The sequence below is a fragment of the Spermophilus citellus genome, assembly GCF_964194105.1.
Source record: "Spermophilus citellus genome assembly, chromosome: 4".
Classification (NCBI taxonomy): domain Eukaryota; kingdom Metazoa; phylum Chordata; class Mammalia; order Rodentia; family Sciuridae; genus Spermophilus; species Spermophilus citellus.
The window spans coordinates 205,488,852-205,500,874 of record NC_138185.1 but is presented as its reverse complement, the minus strand read 5'-3'; the positions used below and the strand labels follow the sequence as shown (position 1 = coordinate 205,500,874).

Here is a 12,023-nt window from a genome sequence, read left to right as displayed (position 1 = left end):
AAGTGCTCTCACATTTGTTTTCATTTTAGTCATTCTTCTGTTAGTCTTCTGGAAACTAACTCCTCCACCCAACTCCCCCCCCTCCAAATAATACCAGCAATAATAATAGTAATAATTACATTGAACATGCAGGGATGTTCATGATTTTATTCTGTAGTGTCACCTAGGCAGGAGAAGGAAGAGAGAAATCATGAGAAAAGAATCAGTGTATCTGTTCCTCTGGGACCTTGAGATCTGTAATTGTGGTTATATGAATAGTTTAATGGTATAGCTTGACATTACAAATTGGGTCACAAAAAATAGAAGTGAGACGATTTTTAAACTTGAATGTCCATTATTACCAGATGAGTGGACATGAGATTCTCCAAAGTCTCAAGACTTAGTGGCAAGGTTATATGGTATAACAGGGTATAAAACACGGAATGGAATAAAAGGAACCAGATATAAGCAGCCATAAAGCCATTTTAAAATATCATGTTAAGTATTTTTTGTACAAAATAGGAAATTATAACTGAAAATGTATGTATCTTGTATGTGTAAGGGCCTTCTGTTTATGAATTGTATTACATGTCTTAATACTTCTCTTAATGTGCAGTCATCAAGTAGGATGGCCATAACATATTCTAAAATAAGTTTTAGATAGTTGACAAGATGACTTTTTAATTTTTTTGAATCTGAACCTTTTAACCTGTTGAAAACAATCTTTTTCAAGAGTCTTATTTTTCCTTTAAAGCCTAAATTATATAGATCTGTGATTGAAGATGTTATTAATGATGTGAGAGACATCTTTTTGGATGATGGAGTGGATGAACAAGTCCTGATGGAACTAAAAACTGTGAGTTTGTCTCTTTTTTTAATATTTATACTTTCCCCCACTAAGGACATGTTCTTCAACCACAAATGAATGTGTTTCCATAGGATGAACATTTGACTCTGCTTAAGGATGCAGTATGGTTTAGTGAATGGGTGGTGGTTTTAAATCCCAACTCTACTATCCAGTCTTCCTCTGAACTCAGGCAAGCTACTTTTATTTCAGTTTCCTTACACGAAGATAAGAATCGGTAGTATTTAACCTTAAACAGTTTTGAGGATTAGATGTACTAGCTACATAAAATACTTATCACAATGCCTACCCAATAGCACTAGCTATTGTTATCGAGTGGCTAACATTCTACATTTTATAGTCCAATTACTTGAAATGCCTGCAACTTTTTAAAATCATTTTTGGTCTTAATATACTTGGTTGTAAAATTGAATTTGTAGGATTGAAGTATTTAATTAAAAGAACTTTAGGTTCTTTGATCAGATTTTTTTATGTGGTCCAAATGTTATATTTAAAATACGTTTTATGTTGGGAGCTGGTTTTCTGTTTATTGGATTTAAACAGAAATATTTTGTTTTTTTGTGATGATTGGTGAAATTGTGGAATATTTTTGCCCTCTTGATTAGAATAGGGTTCTCAAATTATATAGTGTATGGATTTCTGAGTTTTCTTCTCAGGTGAACTAAACACCTAAGTCTGAAAAATCATAGACTTTCTTTCATTCTTTTCAAGTAAAATTTGTGTTCTATGAGAAAAGTGACTAGCTAACTCATAGCTAAAATGCTCCTTTGCTTTTCCTTGAGACAGTTGTTCATATGCAGCAGAAATGATTTATACATACTTCCAAGTCTGATGAAATTTATTCATGTATTGTGCTGATGTTAGAAAATTTGATTGCGTGATGTTCTATAATGAAATGTGTCAACATTTGAAAGATCTGTATAATTCATTCAACTTTTATTTTCCAAAAGTTCATTGATATACAGTTTCAGATTTTACATTGCTGAACTTTTAAGAAAACATTTTTCAAAATACCTTTCCTATCCCACCTATTTAACTTTAGGCCATATTTTCTTCTTTAACCAAAACAAAGCAAATGTAGAGGCAGATTTGAGAATACAGCTATTTTTCTTTAAGTCATTTCTCACCCTCAGTTTTTATGTGGAAAATGTGATTATTTTCAGAAAGAATATTATTTGTGTTAACATGTGGTGAATGTATTTTATTTCTTTTTAAAAATTATTTATTCATTCATTTATTTTTATGTGGTGCTGAGGCTGGAACTGAGTGCCTCACATATGTTGGGCAAGCACTCTGCCTCTGAACTACAGTGCCATCCCATGATGATTTTATTTCTAAATAAATTAATAAGTAAAACACAAACAATGGTCTTTGAGGTTCTTGTTAATTTTTGAAAGAGATACTGAGTCCAGAGATCAAAAAGTGTTAATATTGCTGGTTTATAAATTGAATATTGAGCTCTTTTAAAGCTATGTCTAAATATATAATCACAGTAAGCAAATAGGAAGATTTGTTTTGCTCTTATTTATTCATTCATCTGAGGTGTAGAGGCTGAAAGTTAGCAACTGATTAGATAAAACAAATATCTTTACTGTAGTGTTGAAATATGTCTTAGTGTGTTTCAGTGTCTGAGCAACTTCTCTATAGAGTATTCAGTAAGAATCTGCCCATGTGAGGAAGGGGGGAAAAAAAGCTTGAATAGAAATGAGAAAATATTTACCCTGAGAAAAATACAAGATTTATGAATAGTGAAGAGTAAGTATCAAAAAATGCAAACGTAAGAATGCCAACTATGAGATATGAGTTGGAAGAACAGTATAAACTATTCAAAGAGCATAAAGTATCTCAAGGATATGAATAATGAGAGAACAAGCTTATTTTGATTTCTTAGTGTAGCTGGCATGGTTTTTTTTTTTTTTTTTTTTTTACAATTAATGTTATAGTCATATAATGGTTGTCATCGTAGTTTTGCCACCTTATGTGGAAGTTATAACATTTATAGTTGTAGAAAATCATTCCTAATGACTAATTTATCCTAGGTCAAGAGTGTAGTGGTCAGTCCAGGTTGTTATCAATTCTTGGTTTCTACATTGAAAATCTGGAGAATTGATTATTTTCCTACATTCCTGATAGAAGCAAGAAATTAAAAAGAAAAGTTCTCTTTAAAATCAAATATCTTGCCAGGGGTGGTGGTGCATGCCAGTAATCCCAGTGGCTCCAGAGGCTGAGGCAAGAGGATCACAAGTTCAAAGCCAGCCTCAGCAAAAGCGAGGTGCTAAACAACTCAGTGAGACCCTGTCTCTAAATAAAATACAAAATAGAGTTGGTTGGTAGTGTGGCTCAGTGGATGAGTGCCCCTGAATTCAGTCACTGGTACCAAAAAAAAAAAAAAAAAAAAAAAAATCACATCTTTACTTGCACTTCTATTATATTTGGCTTTTTAAACATGGGTGGATATTCTATAGGTCATGTGGTGATATTTAGTTTACTGGGTAATTTTAAATGACAAAAGTTTGGACTTATTTAGACTTTGAATCCTCAGCTTCAACCACAGTGCTTAGCATATGCAGTTGGCATTCAGTAAATATTTAGCTGAGTTGATTAAAAACAAATGGGGCTCCAGAAAATAACTGAACAAAGTAGTTTGATATTTTTGTTTTTAAATGGGGTATATTCTAATATGCTCGGTTATATAGGAGTTAAAAATAAAACTCTTAGCCTAAACTGGAGCTGGGGTTGTGGCTCAGTGGGGTAGAGCGCTCACCTAGCATGTGTGAGGCGCCAAGTTTGATCCTCATCACTACATAAAAATAAAAGTATTGTGTCCAACTATAAAAAATAAAATAAAAACTCTTAGGCTAAACTAAGTTTGTTATTTTAATTCTCTGCACTAAATTTCTTTAGGATTTCCTTAGAAAAAACAGAGTGTGTGCTAGATTTAACAGCCAGCCAGCACTGTCCAATACAACTTTCTACAATGATGGGAAATACACACACACACACACACATGTTTTATATATTTATTTATTTATTTTAGTTGTAGGTGGACACAATATCTTTATTTTTATGTGATCCTGGGGATCTAACCCAATGCCTCACACATGCTAGGCAAGTGCTCTACCCCTGAGCCGCATCCCCAGCATATAAGATTCTATATTTATTTATTTATTTATATGGTGTCACTAGCTGCAGGTGACTATCATGGACTTAAAATATAATTAAAGGAACTGAAGAATAGAATTTTTATTTATTTTGGTTAATTTAAATTTATTTATTTATTTATTTTTTTATTGGTTGTTCACAACATTACAAAGCTCTTGACATCATATTTCATACATTGGTTAATTTAAATTTAAATCACTGCATGTGGCCAGTGACTACCATATCGGATTGTTCAGGTTTAGATGTTCTTGTTAGTAAAACTAACATTAATTTTATATTTTATGACTCATAAAGACATTGTAATTTAGTTCTAGTCCCTTCTGTCCTTTTTGTTTTTTTGGCCATTTCACAAATTCTTATCAGAAGCTGCATAAAGCTACAAAGGAAATCATGGTGAATTACATTATGATTTAGTATGTGTAATGAGAATCCATGTAATTTAAGGGTCCCATAGTTAATGCAGAAAAAGTGATGATATACACAAAAAAAAATTTAGCCCAATTCTTAAGGTTGTTTGTTGAACCACTATGGGCCTACTTTTTTTAATGTGTGGATTATTAGAAATAGAGAAGGTATTGAAAATAGTTCTGTTGGTAAATTCATATTTGAATGGAAAATGTGTTTTGGTTTGTAAGTGACTAGATGGTAATGACAGTTTAGAAATTCTCTTCAAAGTGAATGATAAAATTATCTCGATTTCCAAACTGTCAGAGACCTACCCAAATCCAAACAGTAAGTATCATGTAAAACATGGCCTGTTTTTAATGAAACAACAGGAAGAGTCTCTTCAGTTGGAAAGAAGTTTGCCTGTTTCTAGTTCAGGTTTCTCGGCCTTGGCACTGTTGACATTTTGGACTATTTGTTACAGGGCTGTCCTTTTCATTGTAGGATGTTAGCAGCATAATTGTCTTCTGCCCACTAGATGCCAGTAGCACCTTTCAGTTGTGACCAAAAATGTCACTAGACATTGCCAAATCTCTCTAGGGGAGTGGGGGCAAAATCACCTCCAGGTGAGAAATACTTCTCCAAATGTATTCTAGTTATATATAGATACTTGATTTACTCTGGGTATATAGAATTTTGGACCATAAATTGAATAATAATCTACTTTCTACTTCATTTGCTCTTCGGGAAAGCTGTGTGTCCCTGACATTTCTTGGTAGGAAAAATTAGTCTTTAGGAGCTAGATAAAAATGTGAAAAATAGGAGAATTCTTCAGAATTTCTAGCCTAGCATACTGTGAGGAAGCAGTAAGTAGGTTCATCGTATTTTATAAGATAAGAAAGCAGACTCGGACTGTGATTTGATAAGAATTTAAAAGTGGTAGAGATGTGAAACTTTTTATCTCCTGGATGTGTATAGTAGAATGAAGGTACCAAGGCTGTGATTTAACAGTTTATAGTTTTAACAGTTGATATCCTGTTAATAAACAGGATGTTTTGCTAAATAAAATTATGTAAGAACATGGTTTGGTGATGGGTGGTCAGAGTTGCTTTTATGAGTCATTTATTACTTGCTTTGAGTGCAGCAATGTAGCTAAGAGGTTAGGAGTTTGGATTAGAGCTGGAATTAGAGTGAGACAGACAAGGTACCTAGGTTGTAAAAGTTTTAAAGAGATGGGGTTCAGATCTGACTATGATACTAGAGTCAGGCTGACTGGATTATATACTAGTTCTGTCTACTATTATTTGGTGCTCTTGGACAAATTACCTAACTTCTCGTTTTTCTGTTTTTTCTTCTGTAAAAAGGAGATGATAATGTCTATTTTATAGGATTTTATAAAAAACCATTCTGTACATGTCAGACTTATTACACAGAATTCAGTAAATCTTAGTTACTAAAATGTCTAGTCAACATTTATACAAATGTATATCTCAAATCATTTTAGGAACAGAAAATTAATTTTCTGCATGTCAATTTTTAGAGACCTAGGCAAGGATTGCTGAAGTGTAGGGCTCCCAGAAATAATAGCTATTTGTTGAGGGAAATGGAGTACTGTAAAAATGCAAGATGGAGGCAGTTTTTCCTATATTGTTAGTAAAAATAAATAGATAAATAACTCGGTATTCCTGGTTGTCTTCAATAGTATGATTACTAATGTCAAAACAGTGTTAACGCTGGGCACAGTGGTGCACACCTGTAGTTCAAGTGGCTCGGGAGGCTGAGGCAGGAGGATAACAAGTCAGAGCCAGCCTCAGCAACAGCAAGGCACTAAGCAACTTAGTGAGACCCTGTCTCTAAATAAAATACAAAATAGGGCTGGGAATGTGGCTCAGTGGTAGAGTGCCCCTGGGTTCAATCCTCTGTACAAAAAAAAAAAAAAAGAGAGAAAAAACAGTGTTAACATTAACAGTTGATAACCTGTTAACAAATAGGATGTTTTGCTAAATAAAATTATATAAAAATGAAATTGAAGAGAAACTAAACATTCAATCCATTCAAACTTCACATTATTTGATGTTTAGGCTTAATACTTGTATTTACATGGCATTGTTTTTATTTTTTTCATATCAAAACAGTATTTTGGTACTTGGTAAGTACTGATTCTCAATGAACTATCCCAAACAGTCACTATAAAGCTTTTGGAAATTTGTGGGACCATGTTTGTGTGTCATTAGACTATTAGACACCTGGCATTTAGTAGGCAAGAGCCAGGACTATGTTGCATTTCCTTCACATTTCCTGTGGACTGTCCTTTACAATAAAGAATAGCTCTGCCAAAAATGTCAGTAGCCTCCTAGAAAACAGTAGTTTGTTTCTCTGTTTTTTCTTTGAAAAAAAAATAAATACTAAATGACTGCTAAATACATAGTCAAAATGCCAGATCATGAGGATATGGCAGTCTGTAGTTGATGTCAATATGACTTAATAGAGAAGGTAGACTTAGTGTGATTACAAAAATAGAGACATCTCTAATATATATAGTGAGTGATTGCTTTTTTTTTTTTTTTTTTTTTTTTTGAAGCTATATGACTTTGCCATTTGTCTTGTTTTGGGAATTTTGAGAGAAGACAGCTGAATACGAAGAATACTGTATTATTCTGGAAACTGCAGGTGTTTTGCTACTGTTAGAAAATAAAGTTCAAGTTACAGTAGCATTTGGCTTATGGTAATGCATGTCATGCTAAGGAACTTGATCTGTAGACTGTGAGGATTATTTGGGGTGCTAGTTAAAATGCAAGTTTTGAGGACTGTATGGAACTCAGGAATCAGTACAGTAGAGACCACTTACCCAGAGTTTCATTTTTCAGGGTTTCTTTTTTTTTTCCTGTTGCGGGAGATAGAACTCAGGAGCACTCAGCCACTGAGCAACCTCCCCAGCCCTTTTGAGACAGGGTCTCACTGATTTGCTTAGTTGCTGAGACTGGGTTTGAACTCATGATCCTCCTGTCTCAGCCTCACGAGCCGCTGAGATTATTATGGATATGCACCACTGCACCCATCTCAGGGTTGCATACATGTGGTCAGCATTAAATGGGAAATTCTAGAAGTAAATAGTAACTTTTAAATTGCTTGTTTTGAGTAGCATGATAAAGTCTTTCTCCAGCCATTTTCATATTGCCCAGGACGAGTCATCTCTTTGTCCAGTGTACCCATACGCTGTTCACTCGTTAATTACTTAGGGAATGGCTCAGTTGTATCAGATCAACTTTTACAGTATTTGTGTTTGGATAACCATTATATGGTACCTGTTGTGTCAATGCCAATGTTATTCCTCTCAGCAGGTAGGCATCATATCATCTCACATCATTATAAGAATCAGGGTGAATACAGTACAATTAAGATTTTTTAAAATCTCTTATTATGTGTAATTCATAACTTAGAATTTTATCATAGGTTTGTATATATAGGAGAAAACCCCATTATATAAGGCTTAGTATGCTTTCAGGCATCCACTGGAAGTCTTGGAATATCCCCTAAGAGGGGATTACTGTATTCCAGGTTATAGAATATGTACCTACAGGTTACAGTTTGTCATAGGCACCATTTTTAAGTAGAAGATATATTTATAAAGTTTAGATCATTCACGTTGGTGACAGTGTAGAGCAATGTTTTCTCAAACTTTTTGTCTAGGACTCTCCTTTAAAAGTAATAGTATTTAACATTTTGATTAAATATAGTTTTAAATTTTTTGATCCAATATAAATGTGTGTATAACAAAAATCTGCAAAACGTTTTACTCTGCATTTTCTTTTTAGTTTTGATTTTATTACAAAAACAATTCTAAATTGGTGTGTGTGTGTGTGTGTGTGTGTGTGTGTTCGTGTGTTGTGCGCGCGCGTGCGCGTGCCACTAATGGGTTGTGATCATTATTTTAAACAAGCAACAGAATAACTGGGACAGTTTGTTAAAGTAGATTGTTGGCTTCACCTAGGAGTTGCTGGTGTAGTAGGTATAGGATGGAACTTAAGAATTAGCATTTTAACAAGTTCCTGGTGATACTAATGCTGTTAGTCCAGGACCACATTTTGAGAACCTATATAGTAAAGGCTAGTTTGAAGACAAGTTTCCACTGGAATATAAGCTCTGAAAACAAGAATTTTGTTGGATTTGTCTACTCTGTTTTTTCAATGCCTGAAAGAATGCATGACTCGATTCAAGAAGTCCAGTGAACTCTGTTATTACATCAGTACCCTTTTCAGTAGTTCTGATGGGAGGAACCAGGGCCATAATAGTGTGGATAGATTGAGGCATTGCTTCAGAAGGGAAATTGACAATATTGTTGGAGTCTTATGGTAGAATCTAATTCCTTAGGTTGTTGACTTGTTAACCTTGGTGAATTGTGATACCCACCACTTAGCTGCACATAATATGTAATGAATATTTGTCATCATCACTGAAGCTTTATTGTATGGTCTAGATTGCAGTAGCTAGACCCAGAGGTGCTTTATCACTGAGCTTATCTCTAGCTCTATTTATTTTTTATTTTGAGACAATAGTCACTTTGTCTCCCTAGCCTCCTGAGTTCCTTTGGTTATAGACTGAGGCCACCGTACCCTGCTAACTCTAGAAAAATTGAAGTGATTAAGGTATAATTCAGTGGTGTGGAGTCCCATGTTTAGTATGCATGAGGATCTAGGTTCAATCATTGGCATCCAAAAAAATTGTTTTTAAGAAAATTAGGTTTTATAAGATAATTTCTAAAATCATTAATAGTACTTTTAAAAAAAACTTGATTTTTTTGCCTCAATAATCTAGATTTTGTTTTGTTTTGGAAGAGGAAAGGAGATAGGTTTGGGTGACAGAGTTGTAATGTGTTTTATTAGATGTATAAGCACCTATTTTGAGAGTGTGTTTGTCAGTGCTAGGAACCCACTTTACAGAGATGAACCAGACACAGTTTGGACTTTCAGAAAGCACTGCTTTGTTACCACAGGAAAAACTGGTTTTAGTTTGGGATTTGCATAGGCCTAGATTTAAGAGCTGGAAGTGAGGAGTAATTAATGCAGTTTTTCTTATTTTTAGATGAGGAAAGTGCCTAAGAGAGATAAATGATTCGATCATATTAGTAGCCAAACCAGGATTAACCGTTTCTGGATTTCTGGTATAATGCTCTATTACTCAATTAATACCATCACTAAAAAAATAGTAACAACAACTAACATGTATTGGTCACTGACTTTAGACTCTGTTGGTGTTTTTTGTTGTTGTTGTAGTTGTTTTGTTTTTGAACATATTGCTTAATCCTTAAAACAACCATGAATAGATATTGTTTCATCTTTGTAAGAATCAGTTTCAGGTAAGACTAATTACTGGGGCTACTGGGGGAAGGTTGCATTGGGAAATTTCAGTAAGATGTGCTAGAATTGTTATTAGCATGTAGACAAAGATCTAGAATGTCTGGAGTGGGAAAGAGTCAGGAGATTATGGAAAACTTCTGTATGACAGGAATTTGGAGGAACTGCTAGAAAGTTCAGATGAGTTGGAATATTCCAAGAGCAGATCCTAAATGAGAAAAACAGTTTCTGTAGATCCTTGGGTACAAAATGACTGAATTCTTTCATTTGTGTTTTTAAGAAACAGGATTGAGGCTTTAAATTTAACACTGAATGTGGTAAAAAAGAAAATGTGTTAGGCAGAAGGTTGAAAAAGTTGCAAATATTTTATTTTTCTCCCTTTTTTTGTCCATTTCACTGACCCTCCCCCCATCACATGAATACTAATGTTTGTGACTAGAAGAAGTATTTCAGATTTTGGAATATATGCATATACATAACGAAGTTCATTTGTGTTTCATATGTACCTTATACACACAGCCTCAAGTTAATTTTGTACAATACTTTTAATAATTTTGTGCATGAAACAAAGTTTATGGTGTGGAATTTTCAACTGTGGGATCATATCAGTACTCAAAACATTTCAGATTTTGGAGCATTTAAGATTTTTAATGTTTGGATTAGGGACTCTCATCTTACTAAGAGAAGATGCTAAGCAGAAAACAATCTTTGACATAATTGGAGGAATAGGGAAATTTCAGGTAATGTGGAGGATTCCAAAAACCTCCAAGACCATCAGCCATTACTGTTACCTTATGTAGGATTGGATAGATGGGAAATTGTGCTTTTCTAACCAGGGGATTGCCTCTGTGTTTCTTATTTGCCTGATTAAGAAGAGATGAATTTATCTATTTATGTTCTGTATCTATTTTTGGAGAGTCAGGAAGTTTTGTATTAAAGGAAAAAGTTATATAGAAATAGGTTAGTAAAGGTTTGGATACTGCAAAAGATAATCTTTACTTACTAAAAAAATTGTTTATATGAAACTCTTTGCTAAATAATATCTGCCAATTACTGTAAAAAGATTGAAGATAAAAAGAGAAATCAAGAAAAATCTCTTCAGTACTCAAAGTGGTAGAAACAAGGTTTAATTCTTTTTTTTTAAGGTTTAATTCTTTTAAGATGTGTTTTCATTATTCTTTATTCTTGGTTAAGAAAGATGGGTTTCATTTTTTGTGGTTGTATCAGTTTCTAAAATGGAAGAGATTTATAAACAGATAATAATAGTGTATTTTGTCCATATATCAGAGTTATTTTATATGACCTTCACTTAGAAATCTTATGTTCTTTGCCTTAGTTATGGGAGAATAAACTAATGCAGTCTAGGGCAGTAGATGGATTTCATTCAGAAGAGCAACAGCTTTTATTGCAAGTTCAACAGCAGCATCAACCCCAGCAGCAGCAACACCACCACCACCACCACCATCAGCAAACTCAACCTCAGCAGACAGTACCTCAGCAAGCACAGACCCAGCAGGTTCTTATTCCTGCATCACAGCAAGGTGAGACTGAATTTGTTTTTGTACTCTACAGCTTAGCAGTGATTTAAAAGAAAATAACTCTAGGTTTCTTGGATCTTCTTTTTTAAGAGTCATCTGGTAGATTAAAAAAAAAAATTGAAAATAAGACTATATTGTTTTTTTTTTTATTGCTTTGTTTTTCTTCTCCTATTTTGATTGGGTTTGTGTTTATACATGTTTGTATAAAATGTATATAGTAATGATAATCCCATATTTGAAAGCCTAAAATCATGTTCAGGTAAGTTTATTATTTTCTTTTGAGAAACTTAGACAGTGGTGTATTTCCTAGAAGTTTATTTACTAACAGGTTAATTATTTTATGTGGTAAAATATTTATCTGTATTTTGTATGGAACCTGTTCCTTTAAGTTTAAGCTTTGAGTTTAGCTTTTATCCGTATATCTTAAACATAGGAGGGATTGTATAACTTAGGAAATCTGAAAATTCAGTCTCATAGTGATTTATGTTTATAACAGCTTACTTTATATTACTTGGTTTAAAACAAAGAAACAATTATTTATAGACTAAGTTCGTAGTGCTTTGCAATATGCAAGTCATAGTACTGTTTTAGTAATGCCTTATGGGGCTTTTGTGAAATAGTTCTTAGCTCCATTTCACAGTTGAGGAAAATCTGGGCCCTGGGAAGTCTAAGAAGCATGATCCATTACATACAGAAAATATTTTTTTTTCTCAATGATATCATCTGTTTAGTTGTAAAATT

General features: G+C 33.6%; 1 protein-coding gene across 2 annotated transcripts in view; it reads left to right on the top strand.

Annotated features, from left to right (window-relative positions):
• Positions 1-12,023, top strand: part of GTF2A1 (general transcription factor IIA subunit 1) — a 36,627-nt gene that overhangs the window by 4,556 nt on the left and 20,048 nt on the right. The window contains exons 2-4 of one of the 2 annotated variants that reach the window (XM_081290763.1): positions 734-835; positions 919-1,016; positions 11,081-11,285. In XM_081290763.1, coding sequence (XP_081146889.1) covers positions 11,099-11,285 — 187 coding nt within the window. In that variant the 5' untranslated portion in view covers positions 734-835; positions 919-1,016; positions 11,081-11,098. The remainder of the gene's footprint in view (positions 1-733; positions 836-918; positions 1,017-11,080; positions 11,286-12,023) is intronic. The other variant, XM_081290762.1, reaches the window with a different exon arrangement.